The 20,868-nt window shown below is 46.7% G+C and overlaps 10 protein-coding genes and 1 non-coding gene across 11 annotated transcripts; 6 read left to right on the forward strand and 5 right to left on the reverse strand.

The window, feature by feature from the left end:
- Positions 1–223: 223 nt before the first annotated feature.
- Positions 224–1,008, reverse strand: L203_105213 (orotate phosphoribosyltransferase; the record flags this gene model as incomplete). The annotated part of the gene is made up of 3 exons (XM_066214586.1): positions 224–571; positions 618–846; positions 899–1,008. 3 exons carry the CDS (start codon positions 1,006–1,008, stop codon positions 224–226), a joined length of 687 nt encoding a protein of 228 aa, XP_066070683.1.
- Positions 1,009–1,216: 208 nt separating this feature from the next.
- Positions 1,217–2,974, forward strand: L203_105214 (uncharacterized protein; the record flags this gene model as incomplete). Its single annotated transcript, XM_066214587.1, has 5 exons — positions 1,217–1,666; positions 1,745–2,159; positions 2,210–2,733; positions 2,834–2,879; positions 2,931–2,974. The coding sequence occupies 5 exons, from the start codon at positions 1,217–1,219 to the stop codon at positions 2,972–2,974; spliced, it is 1,479 nt and encodes a 492-aa protein (XP_066070684.1).
- Positions 2,975–3,723: 749 nt separating this feature from the next.
- On the reverse strand, positions 3,724–6,271 carry L203_105215 (uncharacterized protein; the record flags this gene model as incomplete). Its single annotated transcript, XM_066214588.1, has 4 exons — positions 3,724–3,792; positions 3,841–5,598; positions 5,736–6,043; positions 6,100–6,271. The coding sequence occupies 4 exons, from the start codon at positions 6,269–6,271 to the stop codon at positions 3,724–3,726; spliced, it is 2,307 nt and encodes a 768-aa protein (XP_066070685.1).
- Positions 6,272–7,192: 921 nt separating this feature from the next.
- On the reverse strand, positions 7,193–8,084 carry L203_105216 (uncharacterized protein; the record flags this gene model as incomplete). The annotated part of the gene is made up of 4 exons (XM_066214589.1): positions 7,193–7,226; positions 7,293–7,421; positions 7,469–7,990; positions 8,044–8,084. The coding sequence occupies 4 exons, from the start codon at positions 8,082–8,084 to the stop codon at positions 7,193–7,195; spliced, it is 726 nt and encodes a 241-aa protein (XP_066070686.1).
- Positions 8,085–8,358: 274 nt separating this feature from the next.
- L203_105217 (uncharacterized protein) lies at positions 8,359–10,052 on the forward strand (the record flags this gene model as incomplete). The annotated part of the gene is made up of 8 exons (XM_066214590.1): positions 8,359–8,611; positions 8,670–8,706; positions 8,759–8,905; positions 8,961–9,148; positions 9,209–9,477; positions 9,542–9,597; positions 9,665–9,798; positions 9,859–10,052. The coding sequence occupies 8 exons, from the start codon at positions 8,359–8,361 to the stop codon at positions 10,050–10,052; spliced, it is 1,278 nt and encodes a 425-aa protein (XP_066070687.1).
- A 1,029-nt stretch (positions 10,053–11,081) lies between these two features.
- Positions 11,082–11,195, reverse strand: L203_105218 (uncharacterized protein; the record flags this gene model as incomplete). The annotated part of the gene is made up of 1 exon (XM_066214591.1): positions 11,082–11,195. One exon carries the CDS (start codon positions 11,193–11,195, stop codon positions 11,082–11,084), a length of 114 nt encoding a protein of 37 aa, XP_066070688.1.
- Positions 11,196–12,508: 1,313 nt separating this feature from the next.
- Positions 12,509–13,192, forward strand: L203_105219 (uncharacterized protein; the record flags this gene model as incomplete). The annotated part of the gene is made up of 5 exons (XM_066214592.1): positions 12,509–12,525; positions 12,597–12,627; positions 12,681–12,693; positions 12,747–12,779; positions 12,843–13,192. The coding sequence occupies 5 exons, from the start codon at positions 12,509–12,511 to the stop codon at positions 13,190–13,192; spliced, it is 444 nt and encodes a 147-aa protein (XP_066070689.1).
- A 2,310-nt stretch (positions 13,193–15,502) lies between these two features.
- L203_105220 (uncharacterized protein) lies at positions 15,503–15,823 on the forward strand (the record flags this gene model as incomplete). The annotated part of the gene is made up of 1 exon (XM_066214593.1): positions 15,503–15,823. One exon carries the CDS (start codon positions 15,503–15,505, stop codon positions 15,821–15,823), a length of 321 nt encoding a protein of 106 aa, XP_066070690.1.
- A 298-nt stretch (positions 15,824–16,121) lies between these two features.
- Positions 16,122–16,936, forward strand: L203_105221 (uncharacterized protein; the record flags this gene model as incomplete). The annotated part of the gene is made up of 6 exons (XM_066214594.1): positions 16,122–16,149; positions 16,201–16,256; positions 16,312–16,552; positions 16,616–16,652; positions 16,709–16,804; positions 16,855–16,936. The coding sequence occupies 6 exons, from the start codon at positions 16,122–16,124 to the stop codon at positions 16,934–16,936; spliced, it is 540 nt and encodes a 179-aa protein (XP_066070691.1).
- A 1,150-nt stretch (positions 16,937–18,086) lies between these two features.
- Positions 18,087–18,170, forward strand: L203_105222. Its single transcript has one exon. It is a non-coding gene; the product is annotated as a tRNA-His (tRNA).
- A 290-nt stretch (positions 18,171–18,460) lies between these two features.
- L203_105223 (uncharacterized protein) lies at positions 18,461–20,820 on the reverse strand (the record flags this gene model as incomplete). Its single annotated transcript, XM_066214595.1, has 4 exons — positions 18,461–18,751; positions 18,804–19,286; positions 19,337–20,357; positions 20,591–20,820. 4 exons carry the CDS (start codon positions 20,818–20,820, stop codon positions 18,461–18,463), a joined length of 2,025 nt encoding a protein of 674 aa, XP_066070692.1.
- Between the last annotated feature and the right edge of the window lie 48 nt (positions 20,821–20,868).

Below are 20,868 nucleotides of genomic sequence, written 5' to 3' on the forward strand. Positions count from 1 at the left end.
TGAGAAGGAAAGCCTGAGATGTTGAGCAAAGTGACTATTGTCACAAAGCTAACTCTGCCTTCCTTTGTCAGTGACGGATACTTTCTGGTTTTCCGTTAACATTCAACGCTTCAAAGGAACGCTTTTCATTCACCCAAGTTTGTTAGATGTCAGAAGTGCGCATGAATCGATAAAAGCCATCAGTACCCATTTTGCATTATCCAGAACGCAGGATATATGCTGCCTATTCTCGCTTCACACCATACACCTCTCTATACTTATTCACCTCCTGAAGCTCCTTTTCCCATTTGTCAGAGCTTTTGAGATATTTAACAATATCGTCAAGACCAATGATGGGCTCAACGGGCACACCAAATTCTTCCTCAACCTCCTGGACGGTAGATTTACCTGTTCCATTCTGGCCCTTTTCTTGTCGATCGACGAGTTGAACGATACCAACAAGCTTAGCTTCGGGATGAGCCTTTATGATGGCGATGGCCTCTCGAATAGCTTTTCCAGAGGTTAAAACATCGTCAATAATAACGATGCGGCCTTTCAACGGCGCACCAACCATGTCACCGCCCTCACCGTGCTGTTCATTCTCGTCAGTTTGATACTTTCTCAAAACTTGATCATACTTCTTTCTTTTCCTTTCTGTTGTAGCAATATCCCACATCCTTGCCAGTTTTTTGGTACAGACTAACGGCGGAAGCAGCGGCGAGAGGGATACCTTTGTAGGCTGGACCAAAGAGGACATCAAAGTCAGGAATTCGAGAATTGGAGAGAATCTGAGCATAGGCGTTGGCAGTAGCCGTAAGCAATGAAGAAGAATAAAGAAGACCGCCATTGAAAAAGTATGGAGATTTACTGAGAGCATGTCAGGCCTCGATACTGTTCGTCATCAAAGAGTTTAGCTGACCGGCCGGATTTGAGAGTAAAGTGGCCAAAAAGCAAGATACCATGTTCTATAGCATCCTCGATGAATTTAGCCTTGACTTGTTCGAGAGATTTAACAGTTTGCAGAGACATTTTGAGAATGTAAAGAAGCGTAATTTGGTTCTTGTATAAAGTAAAAAGTAAAAAGTAAAAAGAATTTCTGAATCTCTGAGATTGAAACTTGTAAAGTGGAGGCAGATTTGGCCAGCTTTACTTTTTTCTAATTCTATTTCTTTTCTTTTCTCGACAATAACCACAAAAAATTTCAAAGCCTGCTGAGCCGACAAAGCATCAAACCAGCATGGCCCCTCGGTCATGTTGGACTGCATATGCCGTTGCACAGGCTTCAATTGCTCTGTACGACTCTATTCCTAGGCATGGAAAGCCTATCGTTCGTGATAACGGCGTACCAGAATGGACAATTTTGTCTGTCATCTCGCTCGTAACGAGTTTAGATGGTGAGAAGCCGAAGATCATCCCGTTGTCGCTTGGCACTGGAGTGAAGGTCTTGCCGTATGCGAAATTACCGCCTATGGGAGACGCTATACACGACTGCCATGGAGAGATTCTTGCTCGGCGTGGCTTTGTTCGATGGCTCATACACCAGGCCTGTATGCTTTGTCAAAAAGATCAGGGCAGGAAAGTGGAAAGAGGGGCCATTTCTGAAGAATTGTATTTGGAACGAGCTCTGAATGGAGAATTTCGGCTGAAAGATGGAGTTGAGGTGTGGTTGTATATCTCTGCCCTACCTGTCCGTAACTTTTCTCTATGTACACCATATACCTCACCAACTTACCAACGAGATGACTGCCATCAACTGTGTCTACAGTGTGGTGATGCCTCGACAATGTATACAGCCGCTCATCAACCGCTAAATGAAGCGTCTGAATGGATCAATATCCAGACCGATCCTTCTACTACGACGGATCAAGCAGACGTGGCTCTTTTGCAACCTTTGCGAGGCCGTCGAACATACACATCAGTTGCTACATTGCGGACCAAGCCGGGCAGATCCGACAGTATACCGACCACTTCCATGTCATGTTCTGACAAAATCTCTCTTTGGGTTTCTCTAGGACTTCAAGGTGGGTTACTTGCAAATCTTTTTGGAAAAATCCGTCTGAAAGGGCTTGTCATTGGGGGAGTCGAGAGTCCTCCTGGCTGGGAGAATGAAGAAGAATGGAAAGCTAAAGTTGTGGCAGAGGTGGAAAGGGCCTTGGTGGAGCGATTGAGTGATATTGCCTGTAAGCCATTGTGGTACTTTATCCTTGAGCCCGCGTTGACTCCAGGATAGATGATCTGCCAGATGAATACGCAGTACTGCCACCAGCTATTTTTACGACTTCCGTCATGTTTCCTCATAGCAAGCCCCAAATTATTTCTCTTTATCCCGGATCTGACCCTCAACCATCTCCACTTTCCCTTTCATATCTCCCATGGCTTTCCGTGCCAGCCAAGAAGGGCGGTTTAAAGACCTCCGAGAGGGAAATCATCTCTGGAGGGACTGTACTGGGATTTCTATGGAAACCTCCTGGGATGACAGTCATCAAACCCAAAGGCAGATCAAGAATTTGTAAACTTGAAATCCTCAAAGCATACCAGAGGCTTTTAGAATACCTCGATCGGACAGCCGGAAGTCACACATACTTTTCTCTCAAACATCCACCCGATTCGGCATACCAACTTGCCAAGGCTCTTCTTCGGGGCCGACCACAAAAGATTCGAGGCGTAGGCCTCTGGGAGACCTTGGGCGAAATATGGAGCACTGCACAAGCTGATATTAGTAATGTTCATGTTCCACCGTTCAAAGGTTGGTTGGTGAGCGGTAAAGATTACGAGTCTTTTGACTGTTTGGAAAATTACTATCCGACACCCAATTCGTGAAATAGATAACACATCAAGCAAACAGCTTCCCTAGGAGAATGAGCCTGGCGATACGCATGTGAGAAGAATCAACGACCACGGTCGGTTCAAGCTATACATCCATTCGATTTCTCTCAGAGCTGATAGCGCAGAAACGACTAAACATCATCCGGCATGGTTGAGATGCTCAATATAATGATGTCTTGCAAACCCATTCAAACAAACATCACGCCAGGATCCTGTGCATATGGAATAACCTCTTCCTACGCTGGTCTGTATCGCTTTCGTTATCTTATTGCAAATTCGATTATTATCGTTTTGCTCCTCTCTTCGATGGGCTGCCATTCAGTAAGAGATAAACGAAGGTGCTATTTACAGTTTATATGTGACAATCTGTTTTCCAACGGGGCAGCCACATACTATATCTCTGCCACAACCATAAACGGAATCATGACCTTGAATAATCGTCGTTAGCATATGGATTTTGTCGTACTTTGCAGAGCGCAGCTTATATGATTACTCGTCGATTTGGCTTTTGACAATACAACTTGAGAATTATGCATAGCTCTTCATATCCCAATCAGTAGAGATATGCGTGGACTAGGATACAAACCGTGACTCCCAAGGATGGACTTCTCAAGTCCTTCATACAAAATGTTGATATTATATAATAAAAGAGACTAGAAATCGTGAATGTAACTCAAATACGAAAGAAGTCGTAATCATGACATTGATTGTGTAAATTATTAATGTGGTTGATTATAGCCAACATGCGTGGATGATAAAACATACAAACAAGCTAGAAATCGAATGACATGCCTTGAAAGATGAAGTGGAATGCGCAATTATTGGGAAGGGGGAAAAATCAAGCTTGGATAAAAATGTCAAGGCTAAGTTGTAAGTTCAGTGTTTGTGGACAGTATGTAGGTGATTCGCGAAGGACATTTAGAGTTCAATGGTTGAGAGTGATGTGACAACATTACTTATCGCTGGTAAGTACTCCGGATCATTGAGCTATTCTTTGATCAGCCTCAGCAATGCATGGGTCGCACAACCACTCACAAGCACAGCAACTTGTTCGATCAACCATGCTACTCTGCACCTAGCCTCTGCATCCCATTCTTCGTCCTTGTCTTCCAGCGCCTTTCGCTCGCTATTGACAAATCTCATCAGAGCATACTCAACTTCTTTGACCGATAGCAAGTGTCCGTTGGAAATATCGCGGAAAAGATTGAGTATCGATAATAGAGGTACAGGAGAGTACGGAAGAGAATCGCGATAGGTAGGTGTTGGAGATACAGCAGGCGAAACAAACTCATCCTCGGATGATTCAGAGACAATCTCAGTAATATTCAAAGGGCTTCCTTGGGGCAAAAGACGAGGTAAGGCGAGATTAGACGAGAGAGTGGGAGACCTTATGATGTCACTCGACCAGCTGTCTGGTGAATTAGTAGGACTCATAGGCTCACCATCAAAGATGACGCATTGTCTATGAAGTTGCCGTCTCGTCTGACCCTCTGACGAATCGCGAGTAACAGGTGTATGAGGAGCCGAGTCTGTTTGAGAAAGAAAAGTGTCGACTGAGAAAGTCATGGCAGATGGGGAAGACGAGGCTGGGTATAGCGGCGCCGGAAGGGTCGCGGATGTATCAATCCTCAAACCCGAATCTTCTCCTCGCGAAAGTTGAAAGGACGACTTGGATGTCTTTTTCCATTTCCTCAATCCATTCTTGGCAGGTAAGCGAGTGTACGAGTCGTCGTTAAAATTTGGCACCGATGACGTTGCCAATTTGCTCCGTCTCTTGTCTAGTTGATCCAACTCCGTGGTACTGGCTGGAGACTGAATGGGCAAAGGAAACCGTAATTCGACAGCGTTGGTCTTGAGATCCGTTTTGACTGCGTGTCTGATGGTGTAAGTGCTCAAGCTAGAAACACGGCCTGAAGTGTCTTTGTCGTCTTGAGGAGACTCTAGAGTCCAGACAGAGCTGATTGACACTGGCGTTGTACTTCTCGTTTCGCATAAATCTTTCACAGTGTCTTCGACAGATTCGCCTTGGTGTGGATGTAAAGGCAAAGAAATATCGCGAAGATACTGCTCCAAATCAAATGAGACATCTCGTGAATGGTGAACCATGTCACTGGAAAGTCGCCTTGGAGTCAGAACAAGTTTGGGCGTGGCCTGAACTGGGGACAAGTTGAATGTCTGCCGAAGCTCTGTAATAAACAAATCTTGAGTTTCCAAACACGACTCCAGAGAGTCAAGTATGTCCTCCGCCTGGTTCTTGCTGTTACCAAACCACCAGCTGTTGTCTCCGTAGACGCAATACCGCAATTCCAAAAGTTGACCCAGGAGCATACTGCGTACTTCTGTTGTGGTACATCCCAAGACGGAACAGATGTCTTGCGACTCGGTCAGAGATGGCGCAAAACGAGGGTGACTCTGGCTGGGCGATATGGCGGGTAAGGACGGCCTTCTTTGGTCTAACGAGAATGGAGCTCTGCTGATGGACGAGTTGGCGCGCTTGTGCGACAACCATTTACAAGCCACCTTTGATTTTTGCGTCAACGCAGTGCGAGCCTGCTTCTCTACTGGCAGTCGCTGTCGCTCAGCAAACGGCTTGTCCAGCGCATACCCCTGCAGCGCATCAACCAACGCCCTACGATCCTCTTCGCTTAAACTGCTTTTCGCCGAATCAAGATCGTCCAAGATGATGTGAAAATGAATCCCGCTTTGCAACCGTCGTTCCACCCAGGCCGAGAAGATTTGCGCGGGTGGATATGCATAGGCGCTCGGACCCGCTGAGCTCACCCTAGCAACAAGCTGCGGGAGCGTAATGAATCCAAGTGTAAAGCGGATCTTGTGGAGAATAGGAGAGATTATAGAGTGAATTATCGGAGGATATCCTTGTATGTTTATCTGTGTCACCACTTAGCAAAATCGACGCCACCTCCACTCACTTCAAACTCGACTTCTGACAACTTGCGGCTGACGTCATCAGCAAACCCAACGAGTGTCTCGGACGACCTCCACCGTCTGCCAATGTACTCGAGACAGAGCTCGAGCACGAGCTCTCGCTCGTATTGTAGCCGTCTTGACGCGAGCCGGTCTTCTCGACTAAGTCTGGCGAGCGCGTCAATCAACTGGTTGCGGGTGAGGGCTGCAAGAAAAGAGTTGGGGAGAAGCGGTGGTGGGAGTGCTGGCGAGCCTAACCAGTGTGTGTTGAATGGCAGCAGTGTCGTGAGAATGGGTGTTGCAAGCGCGCGTGCTGTCGCAGGCGATGGATATGCCTGTTTTTCGTCAGCGCTGTCTTTATGTCCTCACTCACCTGCTCCGCTTGTGCTGCGTCTCTGCACCAGTCTCGCACCCGTTTGCCCTGCGCCATGCATCGCCAAACATACTCTTGCAGGCCTCCCACCGCGTCCTCTGTCGTCAAGCCGGGTGTATCAAGAAAATCGAACAGCGTTTGCCGGTTACAGTGGGTGGCAAAAAACATTATGGTGACGCGACGCGAGGGAGAAATTTGAGATGTCCAAATGTTCTGTTCGCCTTTTTATGTTGGGATGTAGTAGTGACTAGCTCGCTTCCGATCGCTGACAGCCATGTCCGTGCGCGTGCCCGGTCCTTTCCCCTCTCGCAAACAATAGCGACCGACTTCCTTTCGCGTCATCTGCGGGTTTGTATCACCCTAATTTGTTGCGTGCCTGGATTTGGTTGGAGATATTAAATGATTAATGAATTATCATATTAGAATGCTCTGTATTGTTGTTTTTTGGAGGGGGGGACGTGGCTGGAGGAGATGGACTGGATCTCCGTACCGAGAGACACCATGTTTCGGGATCTATTTCGCTTATGTTTGGTTCAATTCGTTTCGATTGGTTGGTTGTGATGGATCAGTGAAGGGTTTACACTGGGCGAGTGTTTTCACCCACACCAAAGAGGATGAACATTGGGGTGTTTATGCGTGGCTGTCGCTTGCGGTGCGAAGAATCGGTAGGAGGAAAGGATATTCCAAAAAGTTTCTGAACCTAAAAGGTAGGAGATGTCTGCTGGGAATGATGAGCGTTGTATGCAGCACACAAGCGCCGCTTGGTAAACGCATGTTGATGGATGGTAAAATACGTATATTCAAGTGAACGGGAGAGTTTACAATGAGTTATTTCGCATTCTTCGCAAGACGGTATGGCGATGCATGGCCTGCGTCTAGCAGTTTACTATGTGAACAGCATACGTCGCAATCCCAAACTGCTAGGCTGGCAAGGGCATATGAGAAGATTCACATATCGACATCCTCCGTTTCAAGGTGTTCTCATGTAGACCTGCTTCATTCCATGATATGGTATGCCATCAGAGGCAAAGCAAATACAACATCCTGGATCATACGACGACAAGAACAATAATACGAATGGCAACATGGTTATTCTATATGATTGATGATATGCTGGAGAAGACTGGCGGTCGCAAGGGTGAGCAGGTGCATATACTTGATAGTCCCATAATAGGACCCAGAAACTTACATTATCTGACACCCCAGATTCGACTCTTCTTTTCCTCCTTGACTGGCTGCTGGGAAAGCAGCCAATCTAAACCGGAAGCTCTCATAACAGATTTCTTGACATAATCTTGCACGATGGTCTGCCACTGGCCTGTCTGCGTTTCATCTTGATTGTTTCCCACGGCTGAATTCAGCCACGAAGAGACAAAGTCGATTCCCTTTTGAAGGTCTAAATCAGTTGTCTTTGCGTGATCAGCTCCTGCTTTTGAACGGGCACGTGGCGACGAAGAACTTCCACTACGAGTACGTGGTTTTGCTCTTTTTTTCTCTGTATTCTGTCTTAAACCAAACAGTCCACCCATCGTACTTTCGTCTGATCCTGCGTGCTTTTCACTTTCAAAGCCTGCCCACTCCTTAACGACCGCAAACAACTCCTGAGTGCTTGCCTGGTCAGAGCTTCCCATTATCCAAAGAGCAAATGCGATTATTGGAACGACACGCAGAGAGAAGCGAAGAACCCGAGAAAAGTAGCCGATTATGCTGGTCATAAATGACCATACAATAATAAAGGCGATGAGGGTAATGATATAGCCAATGTAAGGGATCAGAAGGCGAAACAGAGGTAGGAATGAAATGGGTTTCGCGAACGTAGGAGGTTCCATATAGATTGCTTGGGCATCGTGTGGTAGTCTAGGAAAGATGTAGCGATAAAAGAATGCCCTATGTAAAAAGTGTCAACATTCGTCCAGTCGACTGCTTCAAGAGATCCTCACTCGAAAGCCGTGGATGGCTTATCGTCGGTTGTAGGAGGCATGTATGGCATCAGTATAATAGCAAGAAACTGAGATTCGGTGAGATAGTTTCGAAGGTAGCCTCACAAGGATTATGTTGCAAATTGTGATTCTTTGTGAAAAAATAGATGGCAACTCCTTGACGGAATCAAATTCTGCATGGACATGCCCTCTAACTCCGTGGGTTGACCAAGATCAAACCACTAGATACTTGATTATCGTTCTGATATTTACAAAACAGTTTATATATACATATATCTTCAACAGTCATCCTTGCGCAACCTGAGGCTTACTTTTATGTCAAACAATAAACCTGTTCTAGTCCTATACGGCGCTACGTCTTTCACCGCTCGTCAGTTGCTCACCTACCTTGACGAGCATCCTCAAGGTGTCGAGTTTGATTTTATTCTTGCCGGTCGCAACCAAGAGAGACTTGAAGCACTCAACGCGAAACTAAGCACCAAAAGGGAGATTTTCGTGTGCGAGCTGAGTGATGAAGATGGTGTAGTCTCCATGGTTGATCGAGCCAATGTTGTCGTCAATCTTGCAGGTAGGCTGGGTTTACTGTTATAGTATCATAGCCAAAGCTGACGGTATGTCTCCTCCAGGCCCCTATAGACGATATAATGCTGAAGCAATCATCCGGTATATTGCATGTTTTGATGCTGGTCCCTGTAAATTTTGATACGTTTTGTAGCGCCTGTTGCAAAGCTGGCAAACACTATGTCGACCTCTGCGGCGAGTCGACATGGCTGAAGCAGGACATCATCCCCAAATACCATTCATTAGCAAGATCTACTGGAGCTTGTATTGTTCCCTCGTGTGGCTTCGATTCTGTGCCATCGTACGTAAATCGATTCTCTTGAGTAAAGTATCTACTGATTGAAATATGCGGGTAGCGATTTGACTGTTTATCTTGCAGAAGCCACTATAAAATCAGTCAATCGAGATCTATTTCTTTCCAAGTCGACCTCGATATTCAAGTTCAACGGCAGTATTGCAGGTGGAACAGTTCAAACGCTTCTCGCAGTAACGGAGCTTCCACCAAAAGACCAGCAAATGGAAGAGTACGATCTATGCCCAGGCAGTGAGTTAGGATCTTGCTTTGTATGTGGAAGAGTAAACTCTGATACAATATCGTCATCAGTCACTCTCAAGTCTACCTTGCCGTTTCTCACAACTTCCATCCCTGAAACCGCCTTTTCTCCGTGCCTTCGAGGAATGTTCTTCATGTATCCATATAATCGCAACATTGTTCGTCGTACTCAGTATCTCACTGGTACATTATCAAATGATTTGCCTGGAAAAGTCATGCAATACAAAGAGGGGATGGATGTTGGCCAAAGCCTAATCAAGTCTGCTCTTAGCACCATGGTTATGGGAATAGCTGTTGTTTTGTTCTTAAAAGTAAAATTTGTGAGACTTCCCGGTTTTCTGCATGGTAATGTTGCATGACGAATTGTGTATTCATATCATGTAGGTGCGCCAGTTGATGCTTCGGTTTTTACCAAAATCTGGAGAAGGTGCTCCCCTTGAGTCAGTATTGGATTCTTGTAACGATTTTGGCGCCGGATCTACAAACTGTAGCTTACATGCATTTCAGAAAACTCAAAGCCGGACACTGGTGCATCACCAACTATTCCCTCTCTGAAACTTCCTCAGCCAATGCCGAAGAACCGGTAAAGGTATTGACAAAGATGAGCGGGGAAGGCGATCCTGGTTATCTCAGTACAGCTTGTGTGTATTACTATATCGTGCAGCGCTGTGGATTGTATCGTGTAGTTGACAACGAAACAGACATGCTCGCCGAATCGGCGCTTTCTCTTGTCCTTCCTGCACCTCAAGGAACATCGCTTCCTCCATTATTCAAGTCAGGCGGCGTTCTTACTCCTGTAACTGCTATGGGCGATGCCTTGATTGAAAGACTCAAAAAGAGTGGCAAATTCACGATCAGTAGTGAGGTTATACCGACAGACAAAAAGACTCTCTAAAGCACAGACGGATTGATTAGGAAACAAGAGCGCAAAGCTGTTGGATGGTGTATTGGATATAACCCGTGTGTCACACAAGACGGATACAGCCAAAGATGTTTTATGTCATTAATCGTGCTGCATCCCGCCACATATCTCCCCAGCATTGCTATTGAAATAGCCCCTTGTCAACTCATGCTTTGCCCTTCCCTATACTCCTTGAACCTTCTTCCGGCCCAGATTGGATGTGTCATGCAAACATAATGCTTGACTACAGCAATTCCAATGTCTATGGAGTTATGGGTCGTATCTTTTCATCGCAGCTGTTTCATTGCGGACTCGCGGTTGACACAACGGCATGTCGGAGGTCAGGAGTGAGTTCTCAATTTGCGGCTTTTGTTTGGCTATACTTGATGATACGATCGCTGGGTCTTTCTGAAACAGTCCTAGGCTATCTTTTATTGTCGGTCCTGCATAAAATGAACAAGATATCATGCGTCTGCGCTGCACTGCTCTATCCACAGGTATAAAAATCAGCAAGATAGCCATTGTACCAAATACCGCCTTGCTCTCTTCTTGATACTGTCAACTCCCGAGTCAACCCTCTCGACGTTTGCAGAATCCAATGAGGGCTTCGCTCTATTACCTCTGCAAGTCCTCTCTCAACATGTAGCTCTGACAACTTGACCGAGAAACAAGCGTCTCAAACGTACTGCATCTTGTCTCAAAGTTGCAAGCGCTTTCAGCCAATGCAGCATTCAACACCCAACCAATCAGGTATCCAACTCAAAGCCCTAATTACCATCCCCATGTCTCAATTATTTCTGTACACCCAATCTCTCTTCCATTTTCAACAAGACGCGATATAAAATATAAAGGTGCATATAATATCAATCAACTATTCGTCCAAATACCCGGAATCCAAACCTCATTATTGTAGTATTATATCATCGTACCCATTGGTATATCCATTGTAAGGAGAACATTGCCTAACATCGTTGTCAACTTTTCAAAACTCTGCTGCATGAGTTTGCTACCACTCACTCTTGTTCAAGCAATCACGCAAAGCGTCATGCCACCCGGGTTGTTCTCATAGTTTCGTGGAGCCTCAGAGGTAGGGACAGCAGGGGTGGCAGGAGCAAAGAGAGTGGTGAAAGCGTCCATTATGGTTGCAAGCTGTGCTTAATTGTGGATGAGTGTTGGCTGTGAGGAGTGTTGTTGTGAGGAGTGTTGGTAGTGATGAGTGACGGCAATGCAAGAGAAATAGGCAGCCTTTTATATCTCTCAACACTCGACCGCACAATGCTGGCTCCATAGCCAACAGCCATGAAAGAAACAATCAACTCGTGAACAAGACCCACTCCAGCCGAGATACAATGACCCAAGCTGGAAAATGACGTTCAACATACAATAAATCTTCCAGAAACAAAGACACCTTATACAATACATCCAACACAATGTTGATTTTGAACATCTTTTAAAATAAAAACCTGATCATTTGCGACTCTTTTGTTTTTATTTTTGCGGCACAAAACGAGATAAATAGTCATTCTATTATGTGTACAATAACCACTGACAGTGCTTGCGTACTTGCAACCGCTTCCTTGTACAATCCCATGCATAGAATAGAAACAAGATATACTAAACTCGGCGATGCTACTGGAATACAATCCATGATGGACTGGATAAAGTTCCCCGCATTTGTATTGTCTTTTTTTCCGTACAACCTTCCACAATGGAGATCATTTACGCTTTGTAAAAGCCAATCCGGAATACATCTCGTACACGTCGAGCACTGAATGCGTCGACCTACCATGTAGCCAGGCATCTTTCACTCTAACCACTGCTTGCTGTTCGACTTGACAAAAAGCAAACACAACGGTGAGAGGTGTATCTTGAACCCATCTTTGTCTGCCATTTGGAACAACGCATTCTTAGTCACAAAAGAGATTACAGCTGCAGATGACTGCGGTGTCCAGTAACACACTCATTTTGATACATATCTGCGTTGGACCCAGTATCTCCACGAGTAAACATTTACAAACCGACAGAGTGCATACCTTTTTCTGCTGCCCACAAAAGAGACACCAAGGATGAGCAACGTCCGCTGCTGGCTACCGATGCTGATACGACGTCAGAGATTCCCTCTCCTCTCCTTTATCACCCATGTCTTCTTCCAAACCCCATTGACAAGACCCAACGTCTATATAGGCAAGCACCAACACGACATGCTGTCCACCACAATTTCTATCTGCGCTCGACTTCGCAGCTTTCCACATTGACATTTTCCGTACATCCCTAGAGCACACCTTCCATCCTACAGTCTACAATGAACAATCGTGGCAGACCTTGGACTCCAACCCACGAGTCTTTCTCTTCTCAACATCCTTCGAACCAGGGAGCTACTCATCAATCACATGGCGGGTTAAGCTCTTCGGTGCAATCCCCATTCATCCCTGGTAACCAAGATACTACTTATGTATCTCCATACTCGGTGAGTACACTGTCGATACAGCCAAACGTGAATAACCCAAACTCTTCTTAATGCCACGTCCCTCGCAACAGTCGCAACCCCAACAGTTCCAGTATCCTAGCAGTCAGGGGGGAGTCCACGCTGAGCCTCATGCAACTTGGGACCAGCCGTATCAGTCGGACCTCAACGGTAACTAGTCAATGGCAAGTCCAGTCAGAGTGCTAACCAGTGTGCGGCTTCAGCTCCATTTTCTGAGGAAGAACAGGCGATGCGAAGTAAGTTGATCTGGTAACGTTGCGTTTTGCAAGAAGGGGAGAGCGCTGAGTGTTCCCTTGTAGCGGCCGACGCGAATAAGGCATGGGAGAGGGGCGATATAACCACTCTCAGAAATTTCTGCCTCAATGCTGTATTAAGATGCCGCGAACTCGACACAAATGTCGACAGGCTTCAAAGAGAATATAGCAGTTTCAGGCAGGACAGTGATGCAGAAATCGCTGCACTCAGACATGAAAACGCTACCTTGAGATTAAGGTCTGGTACAGCCGCCTCAACGCAGCCCCCCCATGGTCCGAATCAAGGCTGGGGTGGTCGAGATGGCACTGGTCCTCCAGGCTCAAGTGCGTATCCACGTTCAGCATCCTCTGGCAACCCACAGACAGGCTATCGGCACCGGGACTTTGTGTCATGAAAAGTACTCCTAATTACCATCCGCACTCTGAACGAAAAGGTCGCCCTCATGCAATCCGAGTGGCATGATTGTTTGTTATCTCTATTCCATCTCATCACTCCAAGGTTATGACCGCTGTAGATGAGGTATCTAACGGTCTTACGCCATGGTTCATTAACCCCCTTGGATGGTGTATAGAGTGGACCTAACCCATTATATACTCTCACCTACTTTAAGATGCATCTCTCTTTTATGCTTCTTTTTGCATTTCCCAACAATGGCAGTCATCCTCCTTGACCATCTACATGACAGGGACGAGAGAACGCAGCATCCAAGTCAGCCCGGATAGGATGTTTCCCATCGTGCGCAGAATCAACCCAAGGCAACGAGGAAGAGGAGGATTTGGCAAAGAGAGACAGCACAAGACACACTTGATACCCGTCCATACTTGCCTGTCATGAACTGTCGACTTGTGTTGAAGATACGTTATTTAACGGTCCAACGTAATGGTTGATCTGTTGAAATTAAGCTTAATTACGGCGTCCTACGCTTTAATACGATTTAGTTAATTAAGACGGATCCAAATTCTTGTAGCGATTTAAAGTTGTTATTCAACTTTCTCGAATGCATCTCTTCTTGCTCCAAATCTCAATTTACAACATGATCGACCTCCTTTACCGTGTATAGAGTTGACCTAACCATATATATACTCTACCATATGTTAAGATGCATCTCTCTTTTACTCTTCTTCCTGCATTTTCAACAACACTGTGCCGAGGAATGCTTTACTATATGGATTTTGAGCGGAAGAAGTATCCCCCTCCTGTGGCTGGCTTGCCACAGACAAACCTGTTGTCATGAATATTACTCATAATCAAGATGCACGCTGTGTACGAAAAGGTCACCATAATGCAGTCCGAGTTGCATTAATTTTGTTTGCCTCTATACTTGCTTAAATCCCAACGTTCTGTCACTGTCACTATACCCGCAGTCCGTCTTGTAGGTTGTGAGTTTAACCTTTTCAGTCGAGCGATTTCTGCTCTGAGTTGTTCGTTTTCTTTTTCTGTCTTATCGCGATTCGCGCTGACTTTGTCTTTTTCTTCTAAACTCTGGCTAAGTTGAGACTCGAGACTGATTATCGTTTTCTCTTTCTCTTCGAGTTGAGACTCGAGATCGTCTATCCTGCTCGCACTCCATGCCGCCTTCTCCCTCTGTCTTCGACGGAAATCCCTAGAGGCTTTCTTATCTTGCAAGGCAAAATACTTGTTAGGAGGTTGTCTGACGCAGAGCGCAACATTACCGGATCAACTTACTTCGAAGTTTCCTTTTCTCTTTCGAAGATAATGCTGCTGTTACTTCCAAACCAGCGTTGCTTTCATCTGCATTTGCACACTGGTCAGCACTGCGCCTGGACTGGCCACCCATCTAGCTCCTGGTGTAGTCCACTGACCTGCAGAGTCTTCTGATTCATGGTGTCGCGAGGGCGTCGTGGAGTGTAGCTGCCTGTCATCAATATACATGGACTGACCAGACGCATCATCCTTGAGAGGCCCCTTCAAGATGTATCTGAGCTATCGCGGCCTGGCTGTCTGGACAATGTACCCACCGAACTTTGATCGACTAAAGTATGTCGGCCACTTGGGTCGTATGGAGGCAGCGCCAAAAAGCTTGATTTGTTCCCTTCTGTACATTGGCTTTGGCTTCCAGCTTCGGTAGGGGGCGCGTTTATGGATCTCCAAGAGCTGCCTTGAGATTGGTTATAATCCATTGTAGATTGTGGATGAGAGAGACACTGTGGGATGTGCGGAGAGTGTCTACGTTCAACGCTGCGAGGTAGAGTGCAGATAGATGATGGTTGTAGCTAGGCATGCCCTGTCGTACTCGCCTATATAACCGTTGGTTCTCGATGGAGTTTGAAACAAGCCATGGGTGATAAAGGAGAGGGAATCTCCGACGTCGTATCAGCATCGGTAGCCAGCAACGGACATTTGCCTATCTTTGGCGTCTCTTTTGTTGACGGCAGAAAAAAGGTATGCACACGCTATCAATCTGTGAGTGTGTTGGCCGTGGGAGCGACTACATCGACAAGATCGATTCAGTGCGCTTCCAGCACCGAATCGAACGCTTCGTCCGAGATGTACCAAGGAATGCATCCACAAAGCGTCGACAGCCATCTTCCCACTGGTACTTTGCTCATGGCGCTGCCAACCTCGACCCGTGTGTCTCTTCCAAGACACATACCAAACCTATCCCTATCTGAACGACCCCATTACCACCTAGTACGGCGATGGAGTGGCTCCTGTTTCCGCTTCGCACCTTCAAGCACAAGGCATGTCTCTGTCCACCACCCCAGTCATCGTCTATCTCATCGTGTCCAGTCGTGTCCTGGCTGCCAGAGACGTCCAGCGCCACGGCCAAGATACCTTGCATTGGCAAAACACACCTGATGCGCTGGAGAAGACCGTCCGTTCGGCACCCTCTCCTGGTACCCGGACACAACCTTTCAACGCGATACGCAAGGTGTACATGGGTCGTGAGCGACTTGCCAGCGCTGGCGGGATATGCCGCGGGCCGATGGGAGTTTTGCTATGGCCTGACGGCAAGACGATGGAGAGAAAAGGTGAGAGGGTGGTGGCGGAGCCCAGTATATAAAAAACGACATGTCCATGGCTCCAGAGCATGCACCACCCTGGCCGTCTGGGTCTATTCCAGCTAACCCAGCTCGCAGCCCAGCCCATCCCGAGAAGCAAGCCAAGTACCGATGCTTCGTCCAAAATTCCCTTCTCCTTTATCACCCAACACTCATTTCGAGCTCCATTCATGGCACTCGACGTTTATATAGGCGAGTCATGGCATGGCGTGCTGGCCGACAACAAAATCTACCTCGCAGCTCTGGACGTTGACATCGCTATATATTCCCCAGAGCGTCTCTTTCGGCTCATCATCTACAATGGATGATACTTACGCACCTGGGGCTTGTGGGTATTTTCCAGAAGAAATCGCCTGGGACCAAACATCTGACGGAGTAGACTTTTCGTCGACTGGAGCGGACCCCAGCCAAAATACTTTTGCAGGTCCATCCTCGGTGAGTACAGTGTCGATATAGCCAGACTTGATCACTCAGGCCCATCTTGAACCAGCTTTCCCAGGGAGGTACGACTCCTCAGACGACGTGTAATGCCTATTCGGGAGGCTCTACAGTACAGGGATCCCTACCACCCTGGCAGGTCGACCATAATAAAAACACAGATCAATACTTGAAGGATAATGGTATAGACAAGGAGGAGCTCAATGGGAATGAAAACGAACTCTTCATAGCTTTGTATACATACCCTCGTCACAGGACCAAAGATCAAAAAAAATTAGTATCGGGATTGCAAGGTAAGCTGATCTGTCAGCCCTGCATGTTGCGTCAAACAGGCCACTAACTAGAGAATCTTCAAGCTGGGGTTAGGAAGCGGAGGGGGCGTGAAAGAGAAATGTATTTGCAGAAATCCCATCATCATTTGCGAGAGCTGACCTGTTTGAACGAATCAGAGCTGGCATCTTTAGACAGTTCAGAGAGGCCTCTCGGTCTCAAGATGAAACGACCCAAGAGGCAACAGCTCGAGAAGGAACGGATCGTGGTCTACCGCAAGTGGGATTGTCTCCTTTCAATCCCTTTCTAACGGATAGCTATACAGCTGCAATCCTCGAGCCAGGCCATGCGTCGTTTGGTCAGGATGGCTTGGGTCAACTCGCATGTGCTACTGGATACGGCAATGATAATGACCCATCTCAGGAGGATGGCGGCAGTGTTGTCCTTCCATACTCGCAGACGGGTCTATCGTGGGACCCAATGTTTGCCATAGCAAATGGATGGGAACAGTACAACATTTACATGGGAATGTACGGGGGATTGCCGTTTGGTACTGACGATACTCATACCCCTACCCAGCTATAGCTTCGCAACGAATCGATTTGGATCAGCAATCTGTCAGGGCTTGGATGGATTCTCGGGTTTTGACTAGAGGCGTTGGGGAGAGAGGTGCTGGGTAAGGTGTGTGTAGCTGGAATAAGAGATGGCTCTTTGGATTCATTCACTAGGGATCTATCAACAATAAGCCTTTTTATATCTCCTCGCCTTCCACGACCGTCACGCAACTGCACCACGTTCGCAACATACACAGTGTCCTGACCTCTCTTCATCTTTTCCTCTCCCTCACCCTGACGATAGGGTGTATAGGGAGAGACGTGGATGGTCGTCATCAAATCCAAGATATATGGAAACCTGTCAGAACGTTGGAATTATTGGATGGAATATAGGCAAACAATAGTAATGCAACTCGGATTGCATTATTGCGACCTTTTCGTACAGAGCGTGCATCTTAATTATGAGTAATAGTCATGACAAAACCCTCCTAGCTCATTACTTCCAATGAATCAATCTGGATGAGCTGTCAACCTCTATCCCAGTTGGCGCTGTCTAGATGAGACAGGTCGGAGACTTTTCGGTCAAGACACAGGTTGGACAGGTTGACTTGATGTTTGTGTAGCTTCCAGCCAGTTAACCCGATTCATTAGCATTTGCGTGGACTCTATACCCATGCTCGCGACGTGGAAAGAGCTGTCAAGGCTTATTCCTAGTGCACCCATCTGAGACACGGCCACCAGTGTATCGTAAATGACAGTGACGGCAAGAATGGTAAACTCGTTGGTATGTTTGTAATGTTTTGGAAGGATCGAGTTGTCCAGAGGAAGGTATAGTATCTTACTACTGAAGACAAGTGGGTACGATTTCCAGAAGACAAAAGTGAAAACGTTCATCACGGTCCTACCTTTTACTGTGGTTTGTTCTCAATAAAAATCAATGCTAATCTTTTGTACGTACGAAAATAATACATGATATGGTCTTGAATAGTAGCCTTTTCGCAAAGTCCCTATAGTCTAGTGGTTATGACGTCACATTGTGGTTTCATGGGTTACTGTGGAGGCACCTGTTCGATTCAGGTTAGGGACATTTTCTTTTTGCATTTTGCTCATTCTCCTTTTGTATGCTAACAACCCGCCACGTCATGTATTTTCAAAACATGTGCAATCAGCATAGTACAACATCTCCGCAAATAACCATCGCGCATGTCAAACTTTTACAGGGACATGCATGACCGTAAATCCGTCATATAAACAACCAATGAGTATCACACTAGAGCATATCTATGATGAATCTTTTTCACAAATCACAAATGCACAAAATGATTGAATGTCTCAACAATGCTACCGACCCTGCTATCCCTTCACGAAAAAGCAAGCTCATCTCAGGCGCTCAAACCCACCCATAGCAGGTGCTCTCCCAACCTCTCCTTTTGCTTTTTGAAAGGCATTCCAAAACCGCAAGGTCTCATCGCCTGCGCCTGTCACAATGGTTTGTCCATCTGGAGACATGGCGAGATAAAGGACACGATAGCTGTGTCCTGTGAGGGTGGCGACTTGCGTCATGGAAGGGTATTTCCAGATTTGAATTTGGTTTGATACAGGGCCACCAGAGTAACCATGCGTGGAAACAATCTCATTGGATATCTTGGACCACATCAAGTTACACACCTGTAGTCTTCTTGAGTATCACAAACAACGAGAATGAGTACGGAACACCCACCTGAGATCCAGTGTCTATTTCGTTAATGAGCCCTCCTGTGAGGCTGTTCCAAAACCTAATCTTCTTATCTGCCGTACCACCTCCACTAGCCAACAATCCTCTTTGATGTGGGCTCCATGAGATTGCCTTGACAGCCGCGCGATGTTCCCCAAATCTCCATGTTGGCCGGGTGTCCACACCGCCCCAAACAAAAAGCTTGTTGTCATTACCTCCACTCGCGAGTTGATCTGTATCTGGATTCCAACGTAGTCCGCACACCTCTTGCTTGTGTTGGCCCGATAATCGACGGATATACTGGTCTGGTATTCGAGAGTCACGATGTAAGATAGTACGATCTCGGGAACCTGAAGAGAGAATGTGCGAATTCCAAGCAAGTGCACCGACACGGCCCGAATGGCCAGTCATAGTCCGAATACGTTTACAATACTCTGCGTCCCATATCTCGACCAAACCATTATTGGTACCTATGGCAAGTGTACTTCCCTGAATGTAAAAAATTAGCCTATATCAAAAGATCAACATTGGTGACGCACTCTATTTGTCCATTCTAAACCAGTTATGACATCTCCACCTTCATTTTGCTCCATCCCCTGCATCAAATCACAGAGTTTTGTAACTTTGCTTGTTTGAGCACTCCATAAATAAACACAGCTGTTCAGCCCAACACCCAAGACATTGGATGCAGACCAAGAGACCAAGTTGAGATAAAAATCGTCTGCAAGATCGGGTGCATCCAGCACCTTGAATGGCGTTTTGGGCACTGACCTAAGCCCCTTTCTTGGACTCAACAAAACCCTTTGGCTCTCTTTCCCAACAGGACTCAGGCTGTATGCAGGGTGATTCATATCATCCAGGTTTTCTCCTAATGTAGCTCCATTCAGTCCGCCTATACTCAATCGATTCGGCGACCGAAAGTTTAACAAACGTTTCTTTGTCGGCGTTGACGGTGAATAGTGGGCATTGGTTGTGGAACTGGGAGGCGGTGAAAAAGCTGAGCGACGTGATGAGGTTTGCGATGGCGAAACACCACGGGCGGCAGCTGTAAGAGATACCTGGGACTGATGTGCTCGGTGATGGGAAGAACTAGGACCTGCTCCTGGTGGACGGCCGTGTGCTGAAGAAGGGGTTGACGGAGCATGCATTGGTAGCGGCGGTAATGTTGATGCTGGTGACAGATCACGATCTAATCCTTCCCGCCCGGCCAAACCAGCAGAGGGCGGAGGACGATGGTGTGCGGGAGTGCCGTCAGCATTCGATGGAGAAGAATGCGCTGGTGGAATATTAGAGTTATCAAAGGTCATCGGCTGACGGTGTTTATTGCGTGAGCGCAATGGTTGACTGGTATTGGCAGGACGAGGAGAGGAAGCAGGCGAAGGGAATAGTTCCGTCTTTAGCAGATGAGTAAAGGTCGCATGAACTTCTTCTCTTCGGGCATCGCTATCAGTCTGGTGTTGCCCACTTTTCCTCCTCGTTTTGACCTTAACAGCGCCCTTCATTCCGTCCATAAACTGGTATGCTGCATGCAAATTTGAGCCATCTCTTGTGGGAATGAATCTGTCATTTTGTCAGCTCAACGCTCACTGCTCTCGTTCTCTATAGTCATAGCCTGTGCACTCTGCGGAATACAAAAAAAAGGCGGGCTCCCGTCGAGAGATACAGTTGACATCATTTTGTGCAAGTGTTGGTATCAGGTACCAGCAAATATCCCGCAGTGAGTCAACTGCCGTTTCGCAGACGTCCCGAGGCAAAGGTCTTGTGATTCTATTCATCATCACTTTATGACTCACCTATCGCCATACTCTCTCGCCGATTCCCTAATCTTTATCCGCGGGCTAGAGCTGTTACTGGATGGCGCACCCACTGCCCCAAAGACATCCACTTCCGCAGACTTGACATTTCCATGTGTTGGATGAGAGATTGAGCGAAGTTCATATCGCGGCGACCTGGATATTGGTGACGGCGGAAGGGGGATAGATGAACGTATCCGTTTCGAGAACTCTGTATCGTAAAGCGACATTGGTCGTGTCAAAAAACTCTCTTTGTAATTGATGTAGACAAGTGACAA

The sequence above is a fragment of the Cryptococcus depauperatus genome, chromosome 6 (assembly GCF_001720195.1).
Source record: "Cryptococcus depauperatus CBS 7841 chromosome 6, complete sequence".
In the NCBI taxonomy this organism is placed as follows: Eukaryota; Fungi; Basidiomycota; class Tremellomycetes; order Tremellales; family Cryptococcaceae; genus Cryptococcus; species Cryptococcus depauperatus.